Genomic DNA, 20499 nt, shown 5'->3' with positions numbered 1-20499 from the left:
CTTGAGTGTCTGTTCAATCAACAGATTAAGGACAACTGACAGATGCAGATTACCTTGGGTGCTAAATTGTGTACAATAAAAATTAATGTGAAATTGCTAAGAAGAGGCCACATAGCTTTGTGCCAATCGCTACACCCCATCTTGTTGTACTCTGAAAGTTTATTCAGTTTAAATGTATATTCATTATTTTTCCATAATGTAGATCTATGGAATTTATAGCATTTTTATGCACTGTGGATATGCTGGTCTCTGTGCTCTTGTATGTGCGGGACAGAAATCAGGCTGATGACAACTGTAGTTTTTCATCAACTTCTAATTTTCTTCTTTGTTTCTGTTTTGATTTATCATGCAAGTCAATTGTATACCTCTGCCTTCGTTGCCTTAACACGTCATCATATGAATATGTTCCTAGCGGGTCTTTTTTAATTTTGTTCGTGTTTTGGGAAGAGAAATCTGAGTCTGGGTCATGTCAGTGTTACCTGAACATCTTTGCACAAATAGTTTGAGTCTTATTATGAGCGCTCATCCCATACTTCAAGTTTTGGACAAAGAAATCAGGAAGGCAAGAGGGGGGGGGGGGGGACATAGGAAATGGAGAGAGGGAGAGAGAGATAAAGGGCTAAAAGCCACCTCATGGGTGGATGTATGTCAGCTAACTGTTAACACACTAGGTTCAGATTATAAAACGCGAGCGAATGATTCTCCTATGATCTCACTTCCAAACAATGTGCTTCATGTTTCTCCATCTGCAACCTTTTTTCCTTTTTCCTCCATTTTTTTATAGCCCCTCTCCTCTTCCCCTCATCCTCATCTCCCCAACACTTTGTGACTGTGGTAAGTTAATGGGCCCTTCTCGGAGTCGGAGGGAGCCTGCATTTCTTCTTAATTGGTGTTTGGGGTGGTGCATGAGAGGAACACAAATGTTTGCCATACCAGCACTGAAGCAATGATGTAGGGCCTAGTGGCATGTGACTGAATGTTTAGGGTATTGAGTTTGTTGCTCAAAGCCAGTGAGACTTTGCCATATTGAACAATTCCCATAATTACTAATGAGACTAACAGACAAGCATACAATAGTGTGCTAAAGTACTGAGAGTATCATGGATATGTTGTTTTAGGCCCACCCATGTCAGTGCTGTTATTTGTATAGAGTCACCTCATCCAATTGGCGGGATTCCTCTTAGTTTTGAGATTTTAAAAAGCCAATCTGAGTTTGGCTGACACTTGCAGCCTCCAGAATACCCGTCAAATAAAAAAATAAAGGAAGAAAAACCCCATCACTACAGTTTAAGCTGCACCGTTCTATGTATTTATTTTCAGCCTTTCCCCAGCATTGAATAAAACTTTTCCCTTAAGCTTCATCTCGTAGACAAAATAAAACAGACATACCCAATGTGACGTCACTCGTCGGATTTGGAATCCATATTTTTTTTATTTTTCTTAAGCAGGAGGAAAATCCCGTTTTTAATTTGTAAATCTGCAAGTGAGTTGGAACAAAGACAGGGTGCTTTTCTGCCTGGGCAAGGAAGAGAACAAGTTATGAAACACATCAAACAAATCTGCAATGCCTGGAGCAAAATGTACAGCGGCCAGGTGCTAACTGGTAAAACTAAATAACACTAATCAAAACTGTCAAGACAAAGAATTTGGGGTATTTTTACACCTACAGTTAATTTTCTCTGGTCAGAATCAGTTGATGAGTTGAACTTGTACCTTTTCCCCATTTTTTGATTTGTTTCACACAAAGAAAATTCCAAGCAAACCACAGTGCGTCCCTTTTGGACTAGTGGATAACATGGAGAATTTCTCTAATTATCACTTCACTTTACGACTAGTTGGTGCAGTTTGTATATTCGGGATGTCTGCGTTAGTCTGCCACATCCCTGAAATCAAAATATACCTGGCTACAGGAAGGTGTTCAGCTCAAACTTGGAGAGTAGACATGGAAGTTGGGTTTGATCAAGGTTAAATGGAGATCATTTGGAACTGTAGCGAGACCACCTACTTCAAAGGGTCTCTTTGTAGTTGATTTGGTTTTTACTCTGTTCACATCTGCACAAGCAAACTGCACCAAAGGGGAAAAAACACCAACCAGAGTTTTATTTAAGTAGACTAAACAGCACAGGAGTGAAAGCACCCTTAGACTATAGAGTACAAAAAGTGGATACCAACACTGTGAAATACCTTAAGCTACACTTATATATATATATATATATATATATATATATATATATATATATATATATATATATATATATATATATATATATAAAGAGAGATCAAAAATAGAAACGAGGTCATAGAGGTCTATGGGGAAATGGCTATAGAGTCCCTTTCTCTGTTACCTAAGTAAACACTTTCCCCACTGATTTTACAGGCTTAGTGGTTAGTTTAATCTCAAGTTGAATAAAACATGGGGCTCATTTTGTAAATTATCACAAGTGAGCAGATTGATTAGTCATTGGCCATTAAGTTTGTGGACCCTCCGATTTGGAAAGTGGAAACGTTCACCTCGATCGAGCCTTTGTAACTGGGCTTCAGTGATGTATAGGTGAATTCACAGTGGCTATGTCCAACTGTTATACTGCCTATGATTTAAACAGAGTAATATTTTTTGGACAACCTTTATTGCACACATAGGAACATAAGTTGTCATCAACCTGAGCAATGTTATTCTTACTTCCTATGCTCTTTGCAATGTAGACTCACACTGAGCTAAAACAACACAAATACAGGTACATGACAGAGCCTGCTACTCGACTGTGATATGAAAGCTAATAGTAAAGAACTAGGTGCAGTGTAGACTCACATGCATTGGAAAGAAGGGCTTTGGAGATGTTAACAAGAACTTGATTTTTTTAAAAATATAAATCTGAGTGAATTTTTTTTTAAATAACCTTCATGCTTTCTCCTCTCTTTGTCCTTGACTGCATCAGTCTACACATTAAATGAGCCACACACGAAGCCAATTATAGGTTGGACAATCATTCTAATGCTCAGTAATCAGTAATTTTTTACTAAGATGTATATACAGTCATGCGAAGAAGAATGTTTTCACAGGACTCAATGTATTTTGTTAAAAACTAAGTACACCCTTACTGGCATCCATAGGAATTAAGAGGGTAAGTAGCAGCCAGGTGCTGCTAGTCCACTTGATTAACATTCACACGTTTGCCACAGTCTTCTCAGGAATCCCTGCAAGTTCACCCCAAGGGCAGACCATGCAATGCTCAGAGAAACTGCAAAACATCTCAGACTATACAAGCCTGAGGTATCATGTTAAATTTTAATGACGTCTCAATTAGATAAAAATGGAACAAGTATGGCTTGTTTGGAAGTGTTGCCAGGAGAAAGCCTCTTCTCTCTAAAACAGTGGTTTAGGTTGGTAGAATTGCATCTGAACAAAAGATCTCTGGAATAATGTCCTTTGGACCATATACCACAGTACCACGTTTGGTGAAAGCCAAACACACACTCACCACAAACATGCTATCACTCTATAAACCAAAGAATTCTAGAGTCAGATGTGAGGCCATTTGAGGCCATTCGTCCAACAGCTTGGCTGAAATTGGGTCATGAAACAGGAGGTGTTACCTAGTCAAAGTCCAGACCTCAATCTGATTGAAATGCTCTGATGGTATCTTAAGAGAGCTTTGCATGAGAAATTGCCTGTAAACCTCAGTGAACTGAAGCAACCTAAAGAAGAGTGGGCCAAAACTCCTCCATTTCTCCAAAAATGTGCAAGAGTCATACAAAAAATGATTTCATGTTATTGTTGTTGAAGCAGTTTCTACAGTTTTTACATGACTCTGTAGAATCCCATGTGAAAATATTATTTTAACCAGTAGTTGACAAAGTTTACATCAGTCAACAATGTCACTGCATTCCCATTGTGTTTCAAAGATAAGTCACTGTCATCAGTATGCTTTCCTGTGTAGGGTGTATGTTTAGTCCTTGCTTTTGAAATGAAATTCCAATGAAAAGGTCAACCAGCAAACTAGCCTGACACTCCTATGCATTATGGTGTCCACCCAGTCAGCTTCCCAACAACACCTACATGACTGGACTTCTGATCTCTGTATTCAACCGCATACACACAGTGAAATGTAAGTAATTTATGTGGAAAATATTTGCCAGGGGTAGTCAGAAGCATGTTAAATGCTGTGGTTTTCAAAGCAGTTTCAGGATTCAATGTATTGATGACCAAAGGTCTTTCATATAGCATGGTGGGACAAAATAAGATGATTGAAGACTCTGTACTTTTTCACTTGTGTATTCCTGTTATGATAAATGGGGAGAACTTCTTCTTTTCTTTTTTTTCCTCTCTGTCTTCTAGAATATATGGTAATTTGCTTTGATGTAGGTTTTTGTAGCTATGCAGGTTGTGTAGTAATTGTTTTTCTTTGTCCTGTTGGACTACTTGGTGAGTCAAGCGCTGTATGTATGATGATGATGAATCATAGATAGGCTGGTTGAAGTCTGGTCTCATCTTCCAGTTATTTTGCATCATACCTTTGTGTCTTAATATTTGTGTCTTTAAATAAAACACACGCACACATACAATATAATGGTCAGTTGGGGCACAGGAGGGTGCATCTTGCATATGTTTTTAGGAATGGATTTTTAGATTTTGCTAACAAGCTTTCGTCAAATAGTTTATAGTTTTTGAGGTTTTTTGACAAATGCCATTGGCAGCTTTAGTAACATTCCAGACTTTGTTGCTTTTAATTATAATTTTGACTTTTTTCATGTGATTTAATTCAATAGATTTAGTACACTAGTGTGTTGCAACCTCTGCTTTAGTGATTAATACAGAGATAGCTGGGGGGAAGAGAGAGTTGTGAAGTTGTCCAGCAACTTCTGCCAAGGGTTATTTCTTTTTCTAGTTATGGTCGTCAAGGCAGAGACCCTGCCTCAAAACCACAGAGCCACGTATGTTTCTTGTAAAGTAAAACAAATACAAGAGATGGTGACAGGCCCTCATTTTGATTAATTTCAATATGTTGCTCACTTAATTCCCGTTTCAAATGACCTGTGGTAAATGAGTGTGAAGTCCAGAGCACACACTGGCAGAAGTTATACTTTTCCCCCTGTTGATTGAGCACTTTAGCTATGCCTTTAACAACCTGTTTCCAGAACAGATTCCTCAACCTGTAAACATTTCAGACGGCAGGGAGAGAGAGGAAAAACTGAGAGAGAGGGTATAGTGGTAGAAAGATGAAGGGGGGAGGGGATTTAAGCATTTTAGGAGGAGGAGTGTCTTGTAATTATCCTATGACTTCAGCAGAAAGAAAGGAGGAATTTTTTAGAAGTATACACCATCTGAGCTCTTTTCATAGTTTGAAATTAGAGCGTTTGACTCACATGTTGGCATGGGTTTTGGGATACTGGTGGGGTGTTGTTTGTATTCTTCTCGGAGAGTGTGTGTGGTAGTGGTCTCTCCCTCCTACTTTTGAGGTGGGAGGGCTCAGCTGATGTCATTGAGTGCAGCAAACTGAGCCTGAAAGAGGCTCTTTGTTGGCAGCTGCAGCACGAGTAGTCCCTGTGCCTCGGATACTCACTCACACAGGGGGACAGGAGAGAGGAATGGCACCGCACAGACGGCCCTAGTGTGTACTTAACTGATAAATCTACAAGGCGATAAACGTTTGGACAAAATCTGCGCTATTTTGTTGGGTTTTTTTGGTGATTGTTTAACTGTGGAGGCAACCTAAAGCCAAAGAGGGGGAAAAAAAACATGGAGACGCTCATAAGGAAAAGTTGGTAGACTTTGCCGGACAGCGGACCCTTTCTGTTTCGGAAAGGAGTGAGAACAATAATAAAAGGATACATTTCAGTTGGAAGGACTCCAGGAAAAACAAACCAATATCTATTTCTTCTTTACTTGGTGTTCTTTCCAGTTTTGTCAGCTTCTTTTGGATTTTTTTTATTATTCTTTTGTTGGACACATGTAGTCGAGAAACGTTCAAGGGACATCTGGTTTGAACAAGCAACAATATTTTCAGCGTGAAGGGAAAGAAAGCAAATGAAAATGTTGGAGATATGCCTAAAATTGGTGGGGTGTAAATCTAAGAAAGGCCTCACATCGTCCTCCAGCTGTTATTTGCCAGGTAAAGAAATCTAGTTTTCTGTTTCTATTGATTTTTACAGTTTGCCAAAAGAGGAACAGTCACAGGAGAGATGTGAGAAATGGAGAAAAAGTAAAGGCTTATGAGCACAGAGGAAAGAAAGAAAAGGTTGAAGTATCTACCGTGTAAAATCTCAACAATCATTTCTGGGTTCTGGAAAGTGAAGAATGGGGAGGGGAAAGCGGAGATCAAGCTCAGGGGAGGGTTGGGGAGCCCAGACACACTGGCTAGCTGGAGAGGAAAAAAGTGGAAAATGAGACGGAGAAGAGAATACAAGGAAATCTGACTCCTGCCCATGTCCCACTTAACTCTTGTTTATGTGGAGAGGGGATCTAATCTCAGTCTGCGCTCCCTTTTTCTTCTTTGCTGTATTACACTACTTCAATCTTGTTTAGTGCTCCCATAATGAAGTTAGTAGATAATGGGAGAGGGAGTTGTGAACTTTTTTTTCTAGCATCACGCACAGTTGATTTCCGGATTATCTATGCAACACAAGGGGAATTCAACGAAGTCCAGGACATATTGGGTCTGTACATAGTAAAAGATTAGTACTGGGAGACTGAGTGAAGTCTTGTGTGTTCTGTAGATTGCACAACCAAATGATTTAATAGAGTTAATAGTACTTGTACGGCCCCATTGAAGTAAGTGACAGTGATAAAGAGCCTCTAACTCTTAGATCTTATTGTAGAAGGCACAACAAATCTCCTGATTATGCCTCAGGGAGGCTGTGTTTGTCTTTGATCCATGAACAAAGCAAGCTTTTTGACATTGTTGGAATAATTATATTCCATGGGCATAATAGCAGGAAGATTGTGGATATTTTCAGAGAGCTTGGGGTTTAAATGGTGTTTCCTTCATGCATAGTTGCCTACTTTTTCACCTGGTTCCCTGCTATCTCCCATGAACATCTTGCAAACATATCTACAGTCAGTAGAAGTACATCACCACTTCCTACTTCAGTCATAGCATCTTAAGCAAAAGGAATATATTAGGGTAGAGGTTTTCCCTTTTTCATTACTCATAAATATGTAATTTTGTACTAAGCGTGTTCCATCTGCAATAAGTCAGCCTTTTTTTCTCTTTACCAGTTGATGGGAACTAACAGCTGTACCACCTGGTTAGTTGCATTTGTAAACTGGTTCATTAGAGATAAGTAGAATCACCAGGATGACACAGCTCCTAGTTTTTTGCAGAAATTTTCTTTCTTGCATCAGTGTTTGACTTCCAGTGCATTCCTAATGCTGATAGAAGTGCAGTCATGGCTGTAAATTCTTTAAGAGTTCCTCACATATTTAATCATTTTGACTGTCATCTCACTAATGCAGCCAAGACATGCTGTAATTTCTCCCACTCCATGACTGCGGAGAGCTGCGGTCTCATACGAGGGGTACTCCCATTCTTTGTTGCTTTCTTTTATTTACCTCCTTTTTTCTGTTTTCATATGACTTTTCATTTCCCCCCTCTTTCTTTCTCTCTGTTGACCCATGTGTCAGCATGCTGTCATCCTCTCACAAATAGCTGCAGTATTTCTGGCCTGTTAAGTGGGCATGTGTGGCACGGGCTGTTAAAATCGCTGCCCACACACTGTATGACCAGCCCAAACTGTATGCAGTCCCCCGCCCCATTTGAGCCGGTTTCCTATCTCGCTCGATCTCTGGTCTTATCTGTTTGAATTTGGGTTGTTTTTGTTGCTAAAATTAAGCTGGGTACTTATGAATGAATGGCTGGCTGTGCTTTTGAAGGTTTACACCTTGGACAAAAGGACAGGAGAAATATAGAAATGTAGGTATGAGCCAGATCTATCCTGTGTGTCATCAGCAGCTGAGCCATCAGGTCCTTTAGCTACAAAAAAAAGCAGCACATTTAGTTATGATAGTCTCACTGTGAGTAGGCTGGTGAGCCTAGCTTGCCAGAAGAGTTGGTGTGAAAGGATTTCATTAGCCTCCAAATACATTGATGCCTGGAACTTGTCAACAATGTCATGTGACAAGTTGTGGGCCTGTTTACTTTGTATAGGGTTATATTAGTTTACTGCTGTATGTTAAATCTTTGAAATACTTTAAGTTGTGAGGAATTTGGAAGTCATATCATCTCCCGCTGTGACTAGAAAGCTTGTCCATTACACAACGGCCCTTTAAGCTCATGTTGAAATGAACACATTTGTTGCTGCTGTTATTGAATAACAGCCACTGCTTTTTCCACAAACTGTTATCTTTGCAATATGGTTATTCACCCATCCAACTATTAATGCATTAAATAAAATTGTGTTATCAATCTTCAAAATGTTGGCGTGAGTTGCCAGTTTTGGAGATATCCACTTTAAAAATGTATTCAGTATAGGGAAACTAGTGTAATATCTTTTTACACTCATCATGAGGCAGTTACAAAAAATGGAGTAGAAACTGTTTTCTTTGTACAAAACAAGCAAAAACCTGTGATTGGAGGTTTGTACTAGTGCCAGCGTGACTGGACGAACCATTAATGGCACACCCGTTGGGGTACATGCTTGTTTTGGTTGGTGAATTTAGAGTGGATAAGAACATGCTCTTCTTTAATTGCAAATAGGCATTGTAATGATAAATGCATATGCAAATGCATAATTAGCTATATTTTATTAACTTTTGCCTTTAGGTTACATTATTGGCTTGAGGTAGAGCTATCTTGTTCTATGAACAAGCCCAACTTCCTCCTCTGAAGCTGTAAGTTGTCCTTAGTCCATTGTTAGTGTTGGAATAGGTTATTTATTTCTGTTACAGGATTTTCATTGATGCACTAATGGAAAATTGTCTAGTTTCTTTTTCATTGGGTCAATTAATCACATGTGTTTAGCTGAGTCTTGATTTGTCTGTAGTTTTTCAGTTGGGTCAGAGGCACAACTGTTGAGCATAATTGCTAAATTACTAAATAAACACAGTTACAAGTCAGAATATTTTGTCTGCTGTTACCAAATCAGATGTTTTCTTAATCATTCACCCTTTCAGTCAAACCATTTGGCTTTGTTTCTGAGAACAACTAGAACACACAAATGCTGCAGTTGCACAGCATCTAAGATATGTGTGGTGGTATGTGTTGTAATCCATGCAATACTTTTACATAAAACAAAAGGAGCAGTGAGCACTAAGAGCACAGCAAGGAATGTGGTGATAACCAAAGGAAAGTGATGCAAGATGAATGTCAGCTGTTGTAAGGGAGGGAGAAAAGTGAGCACATGGGTAAGTTTTATAGCCTGTGATGCCCAGGTGACCCAGATCAGCTGACAGCGTTCCTGAGTCAAGAAGTTTCCTGCTGAGCTCGCAGATAAAATGGATGTAAAATGGCCTAAAGCCGTTAAATGATAAAATCTGCACTGCTGCGCTTTGCCGGTAAAACTTAATTTGTCACATGCTAGTAGCTAGCCATTTGTTTTTTGGGAATGCTTGGAAGAATGAAATGCAAGATGGGTCCAAAACATGTGTGACAACAGCTGAGGAAACCGTACAGTCGAGCTCATTTTATAGGCCAAACTGCGTTTAAATAGTTTCTCTTCTTTCTTTTTTTCTTGCTCTTCACTGTAAACAAAATCATTCTTTTTTTTCTGTGTATTATTTTATTTTGTCACATTTTGAATGTTATCAATCAGGTTTACTTCTTATGCTTTGTTATAATTTAAGACATATATAACAAAATTTAAAATTAAACTACTTTGAACTTATCTATTTTATATTTACAGACAAGATCAGTGGTGAAACATATTCTCATGGCCTAACTTGGGGGGAGGGTGATTGTCTAGGTATTTAGGAAAATTAAATCTAAGCAGGGATAATCCAGGAAATGAGAAGTTGTAGAGGCTTGAGGTACAATTTAGATCACATGATTGGCCTCTTTACTCTTGATTTCATGGTGGGATCACAACTGCTGAAGCAAAACATGGGCTGAAAGTGATATAAAAAAGTATAAAATGACAGATGGAGAGGTTAGAGTTCTGAATCATCCAACTTGTGTGTGAAAATGGTCAGAGTCAGTGTTGTGGTGTCTCTTCCGGACTTCATAATTAATATTTTTGCTCATATTTAAGTTTCATACTTGTATTCTGACAGGCTTGTTGTTGTTGTTCTTCCAGAAGCTCTGCAGAAGCCAGAAATTGAGGGTCAGGGTCTGACAGAAGCAGCCCGCTGGAACTCCAAAGAGAACCTTTTGGCTGGACCCAGTGAGAATGACCCCAACCTGTTTGTTGCCCTCTATGATTTTGTGGCCAGTGGTGACAACACTTTAAGCATTACTAAAGGTAAGAGGGTGTGGGTAATTAATGAAGGATTTATAAAAATATTTATATATAAGTTTTTTGTTTGTTTGTTTGTTTTTGGTGGGGGGCAGTTTTTCCATTTAGCAAATAGTAATAATTACAAAGCAGTATTTGTGAAGGGAGAAAGAAAAGGATTTCATACAAAAGTATGCAAGTGGAAATGAACCAGGCAAGCTAAGCACCTTATTAAACTCCAGGTCACAAGGGCACTACAAGGAAGGAAACAATCCTGACCATTACCCAATTTTTTGTAAGAGTCTTTGTAAGGGTAACTCTAGTTTAGAATAAGTCAGATCAATTTCTGAAAAAGGCTTGGTTGAGTTTGTAATCTAAACCAACACACATCTATTAAATTTGAGTGGGATGTAACTTACAAAATGATCTCTACTGGAGATTGCTGAAGTCTTTATACAATTCTTACCATTGCTGGGAATCCACTTATTAGTGTCCTGTCTCCTTCCCGTTCTGCCTTCGCTCCCATCTGACTCTCACTTCCTGACAATGGCCTCACACGTGGGTCGTTTTCCACTGAAGCGATTGTAAAACAATGCTGCAGACACAGACAAACAGAGGAAGGAAGAATGGATCTTAAGCATAGGAATAAACAAGAAAATGTCCTCTACAGTGCTGCCTTCCAGCTTGTTATAATGGTGCAAAGATTAGGTCTCAGTTTACTTTGGCTGTTTATTGCCAAACAACAAAGATTACACAATTATTTAATTTAAAAGCAAAAATAGGCCACCATCATTATTTAATTGTGTATGTTTTTTTTATGTCTTTTATGTTGTGTATATGAATAGTTTATTCTCAAAATGTTTTCATATTATGGTGTCTTCAGGATAAGTTGCATTTTATTTGGATAGCACCTTTCAAGATAAACATCACAAAGTGCTTCACAACTAAATGCCAGATCATGAGAACAAAAGTTAACCAAACCCAAGTCTTAAAAGATGAGTTTTTAGCTGGTTTTTGAAAGAGATTAGCAAATCCACAGATCTCAGAGTCGCAGGGAGAGTCTGGGGGCCACTTTTGCAAAAGCTCTATGAATGTAAAAGTGAAATAAAGCTCTAAAAGTCAAAATCAGAATCTTAAAATGGACTCTGAGGTTAATAGAGAGTCAGTGTAAGTGAATTGGCAACAGTGTGATTGGAGTACTTAGAAGACTCAACCAGAAGTCTTGTAGGGGTGTTCCAAACAACTTTGAGACATTCCGAGGAGTTTTTGCAACTACTGAATAATTAATTACAATATTCCAGACATGATATAATAATGTTGACTTTCTATGTTGACTAGGGGAGAAGCTGCGTGTGCTGGGTTACAATCATAACGGCGAGTGGTGTGAAGCACAGACCAAGAATGGCCAAGGTTGGGTGCCGTCCAACTACATCACCCCAGTCAACAGCCTGGAGAAGCACAGCTGGTACCACGGACCCGTGTCACGGAACGCGGCAGAGTACCTGCTCAGCTCGGGCATCAACGGGAGCTTTCTGGTCCGTGAAAGCGAAAGCAGCCCCGGTCAGAGGTCCATTTCTCTGCGGTATGAGGGGAGAGTGTACCATTACAGGATTAACACTGCGTCTGATGGCAAGGTGGGTATCAGCGGAGAGAAAGAGTCACACAATAAGAAAGTATTTATGTTTTTGTCTTTTTTTGTTTTTTTTAAATGGGTTCTTTACAAGCACTTTTCCAACTTACTCCACGTCTCTAAGTGGTTGTTTTCTCACATGCTTTCACAATAGTTGGTACTTGGATGGTTCATCTGTATCTGACTGGCCAGCACATCTTGGTAATCAGGTAGTGCTAACAGTGTGTTCATGATAGTTTTTAAATGTGTGTGCTTCCAACACATTCAAAACTCTAGCTCAGTGTTTTTAAGTAATTAAATTAATTAACGACACACACACACACACACACACACACCAGCAAGCCACAATAGGCCAATCCCTGTGTGAAGTGTATTTTTATAGAGTGCTGCGTTCTTGCCAAAAAATATAGAGTATCACAGCATTACCAACTCACATACACTCACTCTAATACGCACTAAATGCTGCCTTCCTGTCTTGCCTTACGGGCACTGTACAAGTCAAATTAAATCAAATATTTTAATGGCATATTTAAAACCACACAAAATACAATTGTATAATTTAATACCATTTCCACCGTCATTCCGGCCGAAGAATGATGGAAAACCAGTGGGGACAAGAAGGCCTATTATTTATATTGGCTAGCAGTGGCAACAGTGCTGCAGGTATAATTGCACCGGCACAAAGAAAGGATTAAACAACCTCCTGCTTGCACAATCCACTGTCACACTAGTCTTACTCTTGAGTTTTAAATGTGCAGTGTCTCTAGAGGGGAAAAAAAAAATGAAAGAGATATGTTTTTAATTTGTGCTTGATTTAATTTCATTCAAGACTAAAGACCTACAAGTTTTACATGTTTCTGTACTTCTAATTGTAACATTTTGCTTAAATCCTTTGGAGTTGAGGCTGGCCAACAACTTAAAAGAAGGTTTATTTTAAGAACTTTAAAAATGCAGACTACCAGTATTTAATGTTCATGGCAGATCCACGTAGGTGGCTGAATTTCTTGAGTGGGATTCCCCCCTCCTCCCCTCAAAGGCTATATCGGTCGAGAAGCCACTTTTGGCCGTGTCACCCTGCTGTTTGTGATGGAGCGAGGTGAGCTAGGTTTAGGAACGCCAGCTATGAGAAGAATGCCTCTAACCGCCACTGTGCTTCTCATAATGACCAGCAGACGCGACGCCTGGCCAGACACTGACGCCCATGCAAAGACATGCATTAGCACAGATGCAGCCAAGTATGCACACACATACAAAGAAGCAAATGGACAAACACAGGCGCTCTCTCTCACACACACATACATACACTTGGTTCCCCATCGCATATTGTTTTCCATCTTGCCACTGAGCTACAAGTCAAGCGTCTGGTATGATAGAGTTCGCCAATAATTTGAAATTACCTCAGCACTCCCTGGAGCTGCAGGTTTTGTTGCACATTGGCTCTGTTATTAACACTGCTCTGAATAAAGAAAAAAAAAAGAAAAAAGATTTTCATGTTGGTAAGCTCTTTTTTTTCTTCCCCCTCCTAGATTTAGTAAATGGTCATGGTTTAAACCATTAAATCGTCTTGAGGTTTCTGCGGACTCTTCACCGCAGTCAAGGTTGTTCTCTTTCTTTCCTTTTTTTCCTCCCTCCACAGGCCTTAGGCAAAGAGCCTATTCACAAGAATAAAAGAAGGCAGAAGTCACATTGTGGAACAAAAATCAGTTTTTGTTCTGAAAAGGCTAGAAAATCTGTCCACTTTGTTCTGTCCAGTATCCTTCCACCTGCCAAATACTGTACGAGCCTCTAATAGGCTAAGAAAATCTAATCTCTTGCACTCAAATATAGAATCTCTCTTTCTTTTTTTCCCTCCTCCTCTACAGCTTTACGTCTCATCTGACAGCCGTTTCAACACACTGGCCGAGCTGGTGCACCACCATTCCACCGTGGCCGACGGCCTCATCACGACACTGCACTACCCAGCGCCGAAGCGTAACAAGCCCACCATCTATGGAGTTTCTCCCAACTACGATAAGTGGGAGATGGAGCGCACTGACATTACCATGAAGCACAAACTAGGAGGGGGCCAGTATGGGGAAGTGTACGAGGGCGTTTGGAAGAAGTACAACCTCACCGTGGCTGTCAAGACACTAAAGGTACGGAGACAGAGAAGATTAGCATCCACCTACTCATGTGGAAACATTTTGACACCTACTGGTGTTACATATTAACATTCCAAGCTATGGTTTTAATTTGGCTGAATAATGCTACCATCTGGTGTAGCACAGATGCAACTGCACCCAGCCATCCTTTGCTGTCCTCACTGTCGTTTTTCTTTTTTTCTTTCTTTCCATAAACTGTGTAGGAGGATACGATGGAGGTGGAGGAGTTTCTGAAGGAGGCTGCGGTTATGAAAGAGATCAAACACCCTAACCTGGTGCAGCTGTTAGGTATGTGACTAAAAACAACAATCATTGCTTTAATGTGGGGGTTTTACATAAACACTGTTTAAATGTAACACATGTATGCAAAATGTTCTGTTAGAAATGATGTATTTTGTTTTTAGTGGCTCCATAGTGTAGATGTGTACACGTGTTTGCCTAACAAGCCAGGAGGAGAGATGGTTCACTTTGGGGTTGCATCTGCGCCCAAGAAAAGCTGTGAGATGATGATTTGTGTTGTGGGACTCGTGTTTTTGGCAGGCGTGTGCACACGGGAGCCCCCGTTCTACATCATCACAGAGTTCATGACCCATGGTAACCTGCTGGACTACCTGCGGGAGTGCAACAGAGAGGAGGTCAATGCTGTGGTGCTGCTACACATGGCCACACAGATCTCCTCTGCCATGGAATACCTGGAGAAAAAAAACTTTATACACAGGTGGGTTTCAAGGCCTAAAAAGCAAAATTGCTAACCTGTCCTGGGTTTATAAGACAGGTGTTTTTTTATTGTTTTTTTTTTTTTTTTTTTTTTTTTTTTTTACCCATCTTCAGTTTTAAGTTGGAAGGGACAAAAACACCTTTGACCTCATATCTCATTTTCTCTTATTTTTCTTTTTTTCTCCCCTCTCCTTCCTGAGCAGTGCTCCTCTCATGTTGTAGCAAAGCTTGTTTGTTCTGGCACGTCCAGCCGTATCTTTTGGAAGCGATGATATGATTTATGACTTACATATTTGTGAAACTGGATTTAAATTTTTAAGCCTGACACGACTCAGCTTGCAATTGTAAATTTATTCTCTTTTTTTTTTTTACCGCACAACTCATCTGTAGAAATATGGCACCTGAGAGGATTCTCTAACAAAACACACTGCTGTTCCGTTGTTTCTTTTCTTTTGGGTTCATATCAGCTTAATAAATTCTCATTTCTCATTTTCAAAGTCAGCATTTCTATACAGCTTCCCATTCATCGCTTCCTCTCATAACTGCTTTTTCTTCTGTAGGGACTTGGCAGCCCGTAACTGTCTCGTTGGGGAAAACCACCTGGTGAAGGTTGCAGATTTTGGCCTGAGCAGGCTGATGATTGGAGATACCTACACGGCTCATGCCGGGGCCAAGTTCCCGATCAAGTGGACAGCTCCAGAGAGTCTGGCTTACAACAAGTTCTCGATTAAGTCTGATGTCTGGGGTGAGCTCCTGTCTTTTACTCTACTGTTAAACAATGTGAAACAAATTTAATTTCCCTCATTCTAATTTTGCACATATTCCTCACATGATCTCAATTCGTAGTCTTTGACTTTGTTCTTTTTTGATTTATTGTCTTGTTCAACTTGTTCCTGCAGCATTTGGTGTGCTGCTGTGGGAGATTGCCACATATGGCATGTCTCCTTACCCTGGCATTGACCTGTCCCAGGTCTATGAACTGTTAGAAAAAGACTATCGTATGGATCGACCAGAGGGCTGCCCCGAGAAGGTCTATGAGCTCATGATGGCCTGTGAGTACCACAACCCATCTTGTAAAAACACGATTAAAGGCACGCTTCTGTTTTGGAATAACTTTTTGTTTTCCTTTTCTTTTTGTCAGGTTGGAAGTGGAACCCTTCAGAACGTCCAACTTTTGCTGAAACCCACCAAGCCTTTGAGACCATGTTCCAGGAATCCAGCATCTCTGATGGTCAGTGTCCATTTCTTTTCTGTCTCAAACCTCTTCAGTTTGGGACAAACTGTTCTGATACTTGTAGATATCCTGATGTAAACACACTCAAGCCTGTTGTTTGTTGCTAATATGTCCAAACCTTCTTGTATTTATGATTTCAGAGGTGGAAAAGGAGTTGGGAAAGAAAGGAAAGAAGACATTAGGCTCCATCCAGCAGGCTCCGGAGCTGCCCACCAAGACCAGACCTCGCAAGAGCAACATAGACAGCCGAGATACAGAGAGCCCAGGTGACATGAACTTAAAGAGTATGCCTGGTGCCTTTATTGCTAGTTGTTAAATATACCTTCACACTTTATTTACATTACCCTGACATAAGTAGTGCAGTATTTGATGCTCACATTCATAATCTTAATAATCTGTAAGAATTAAAGACCACAAAACGTTCTGTGGGTAAAATGAAACAATGTCTCACCACCAATTTCCCTTTGAAGTAAAGACAGTCTGAGCTTCTGACAACCTGCAAGATCAAGTTCTTACTGAATTGTTTGGCTGGAACCACATAATAAGGATTGTTCCCACCAAAGCATTTTTTCTCCAGCTGTGAGGACTTAATTACACATGATCCGCTGTCCTGCCCTTCTCTTTGCCCTAACATTGCTCTAAATATGTTTGGCAGACACACTGGTGGAGCTATAGTTGTTTGATTGCCTTTGCTGATAGTCCCCTGGTTCTTTTATGCTCTTCCACAGATCTGTTGGAAACGGAGGGGGTTGTGTCGTCACCCATGCTCCCCAGGAAAGAGCGCCCCCTCCTGGACAGCAACCTGAATGAGGACGATCGCTTGCTGCCCAAGGACAAGGACAAGACGCGTGGCTTTCTCAGCCTCATCAAGAAAAAGAAAAAGAGTGCGCCAACTCCTCCCACACGCAGTTCCTCTTTTAAAGGAGACTGCCTCTCTGACAGGAGGTGCGTTACTCAAGATCCTCGAGACAGTGACATCTTTAACAACGGGGCATCATTGGGCATTAATGACGCCATACATGGCCTCCTCAGTACGAATAATAATGGAGCAGCAGGTATAACTAATGGGGCTCCTACCTACCCAGTACCTTTTTGCCCTAGAAAGAAGTTACCTCTTGTAGTGACTAGCCCAGGTGGAAAGGGGGCAACAACTCCACCTAGTGAGGAGGAACCCTTTTCTAACTCTAGGTTTTTCTGGCCCATGCCCACTGGCTCAGATGGCACAGAATGTAAATCTGTCACACTGCCGCGAGATCTGAGCCATCGCCGCTTCGACACAGGCACCGTCGGGGGCAAGCCAGCTCTGCCACGAAAGCAGCAGAAAGGAGAGAATGCGCCACGGATGGGCACCCTGACTCCCCCACCACGCCTGAATACATCTCCAGATATTTCCTCCACCTTCTTAGGCAGAGATAATGATCTCAGTCCTGGTTCCAGTCCCAAGGCTTTGACACCTAAGGTGGTGAAGAGACCCAGTGTGTCAGGGCCAGAAAGCTCCAAGACCAGCGCTCTGCATGCCGAGCTTCTGAAGCCCAATGTGTTCCCTCCTATGGGGGCAGCTGGAGAAGAGTGCAGGGCTCGCAGAAACAAGCACACGGAGTTCTCCTCCAGCAGGGATCGAGTAAAAATACAGAAACCCAAGCCAGCCCCACCTCCACCACCCACTAATGCAAAAACGGGCAAGGTCTCCCGCAGCCCCACTCAAGAGCTCCCCTCCCCGACTGCTTCAGAAATCAAAGCTAAGTGCCTCCCTTCCATCTCAGATCCCCACCACACAGCCAGTCCCAGTGACCAAGCCCGCTTACCCCTGAGTGAGGCCTCCAAGAAGCTGCCCTTGGGCTCCACCTCTAAACCTCAACCGTTAAAGACCTCCGCCTCTTCCACTTCAGTAACCAGCTCCCCCTCCAGCCAGAGCCTTGGAGGTTTGTCTTCTCCCCTCACCTCCCCCAACGATCCAAATTCACCCACTGCATTCACCCCTCTAGCGAAAACCCGATCCTCCCTCCGCAAGACTGCACCCCGCCAGGCCTCCGAGCGCACTCCAAACTCAGCCGTGACACGCGAAATGGTGCTGGAGGGCACCGAGCTGCTCCGCGCCGCCATTTCCCGCAACTCCGAGCAAACGGGTAGCCACAGCGCCGTGCTGGAGGCCGGCAAAAACCTGTCAAAGTACTGCGTGAGCTATGTTGACTCCATTCAGCAGATGAGGAACAAGTTTGCCTTTCGCGAGGCCATCAACAAGCTTGAGAGCAGCTTGCGGGAGCTTCAGATCTGCCCCAATGCCACGGGGGGCTCGAGTGCACAGCAGGACTTCAGCAAGCTGCTGTCCTCCGTCAAAGAGATCAGTGACATTGTTCAGAGGTAGCGCCTAGAATGTGACACTATCAGACATAAAAATGATAACATTTTATGTTACACTACCCTTCCCCCCTCCCTCCATGCATGTGGGCCAACTGTTGCCCAGGCCCAGCTCATGCTGGAGAGCAGCAGAGGTGTAGGTTCACACATACTCTAGTATGTTCTGAAACACTTAAGCCTGTGGTTACTCCGGACTGAATCAAAGAAAGCTTTATGTAGATGCCATCAACAGTCTGTAACATTGAAAAGCCTTAACTATGAATAAACACTGTCATTTGGCCTTCACATGAGGCGAGGGGCCAAATCTTTCATCAACGTAACCTTTCATGGTTGATTTTTCTTTTTGAAATGATCATGTCTTATGTTTTTGGTTTCTTCCCTTTATCACTGACTCGAGTATTAAAAAAAAGACCTGTGATAATTGTTTCCATCACTGTTAGTGGTTCCTTTTTTTTAATCATTAATGCTGACAACAGTGAACAAAAACAAAAGTGCTTAACCTCATCTTGTAGTTTGCCTTTGTAACACAAATGCCATTTTTAAATGTAAGTGTTAAGGAACTCTTCTCACAGTGTTTGTAAGTTTTGTCCCACATGCCCCTACATTTTCTTGTTTCTTTTAATGCCATCAATGTCTGGTTGTGTGCTGAGTGATGGAATTGTGTCAGTGTTTTTGTATGAATGCTCTTCTGCAGTATTTGCAACCACGTGCCATAATGTTATAATGGGAGTGAGCAAATGAGGCAGGATGAGCCTCTGGCCTTCAGTTCTGCTTTTCTGCACACTTGGGTAACAATTAGTGCCTTAAACACTTACCGGCAGAGCTGTTCTTACTCTTGACACTTTACAAGTGCAGAAACACGCTTTTATCAAGTGGTTGAGAATGGCTGTTTTTAGGCATGTTTCTTGGATTTCCATGTCTGCCATACCAAAAAAACCTTTGTTTCCAGTCTATACTGGGAGAGGGACCAGGGTTCTCAGTGGATCTGTTGATTTGCATTGTCCTTAGACTGGACTTCTTTTTACTAAACAAGTTTGATTCAACTTTTACTACATGTCATAAAAGCCATCAGTAGCAGACTGGCCCCGCAGCAGCACGCTGTCTGATCTGTTAGGAGGGGGTAACAGACTGAAACAGCGTTTCCGACTCTGACGGGCCTTCCTCGCATGTTCGAATGGTCTGAATGCTGTTTTGAGGCCTTTTCACCCCAGAAGAAAAAAAAAATCCTGGGGGAAACACTGGACTGAAATGTTTATGGAGCTGTCACTTGCTGTGCTACAAAATGATGTGAGAAGGTGACCAATACGGACTGAAAGAACTCGTCAGATTCCACTTTCACCACATGTTCTTTCCTCACCTGCATCTCTCGGACAGTGTCAGTATTTGTGTTGTCGTCTCATCCCCGTGTGCCCCGTCTGACTGCGATGCCCGAGGACAAAAATCAACTGCTAGTTGCCTTGACTTCAACATGGTACTGTCAGTGTTGGCTTCTTTAAAAAAAAAAAAAAAAGACGAAAAACTTCCTGTACCAACCATACCACTACTCGAATTTTGTGTCTAAGCCTCCTCGCCAATTTTGTACACAAACTGTCACTTGTAAATGTTGTTCCCCTCCCCTTGGTGCAATTTTCGTTGCAATAAAAAACAAAGCAGTTGTGCTACTTGAAATACATTTTGTGTATGGCTTATTTGGTCATTTTGGCTGTGAAGTGAAAGAAATGATCTTTCAGAAAACATTTGACTTTTCTCTCCTACCTAAAATGGCTAGAGTATGATAACATCTAGGTAGAGCTTTTTCTTGTCACTGCAAAATTTCAGACATTGTCTTGTGCTAACAGGATCCCTCCAGCACAAACTGGAACGGTGTGATGCTCATTGCTTGTAGTAGACAGGATATTAAAAGAGCTCTTCTCATTTGCAGCCACAGATTTAAAAAAAAAAAAAAGGACACAGCAACAGGTTATGTATAATTTATTTTTTTCTGTCTAGAGTATTTTTTTTTCATTAAAATGTCAACATTTTAAAATCATATACACGCAAGAGAACGCATTTAA

At 41.2% G+C, this 20499-nt stretch overlaps 1 protein-coding gene across 5 annotated transcripts in view; it reads left to right on the top strand.

The window, feature by feature from the left end:
- abl1 (abl oncogene 1, non-receptor tyrosine kinase) overlaps positions 1-20117 on the top strand; it is a 32968-nt gene extending 12851 nt beyond the window's left edge. For 4 of the 5 annotated variants that reach the window (XM_085164668.1, XM_085164667.1, XM_085164666.1 and 1 more), the window contains 10 exons: positions 10228-10392; positions 11704-11999; positions 13858-14130; positions 14340-14424; positions 14677-14854; positions 15414-15598; positions 15753-15905; positions 15995-16084; positions 16228-16353; positions 16816-20117. In XM_085164668.1, coding sequence (XP_085020794.1) covers positions 10228-10392; positions 11704-11999; positions 13858-14130; positions 14340-14424; positions 14677-14854; positions 15414-15598; positions 15753-15905; positions 15995-16084; positions 16228-16353; positions 16816-18452 — 3188 coding nt within the window. In that variant the 3' untranslated portion in view covers positions 18453-20117. Of the gene's footprint in view, positions 1-2264; positions 6111-10227; positions 10393-11703; positions 12000-13857; positions 14131-14339; positions 14425-14676; positions 14855-15413; positions 15599-15752; positions 15906-15994; positions 16085-16227; positions 16354-16815 lie in introns of those variants that run through there. The other variant, XM_085164669.1, reaches the window with a different exon arrangement.
- The last annotated feature ends 382 nt before the right edge of the window (positions 20118-20499 follow it).

The sequence above is a fragment of the Neolamprologus multifasciatus genome, chromosome 7 (assembly GCF_963576455.1).
Source record: "Neolamprologus multifasciatus chromosome 7, fNeoMul1.2, whole genome shotgun sequence".
NCBI lineage: Eukaryota > Metazoa > Chordata > Actinopteri > Cichliformes > Cichlidae > Neolamprologus > Neolamprologus multifasciatus.
This window is presented reverse-complemented; position numbering and strand designations above follow the sequence as displayed.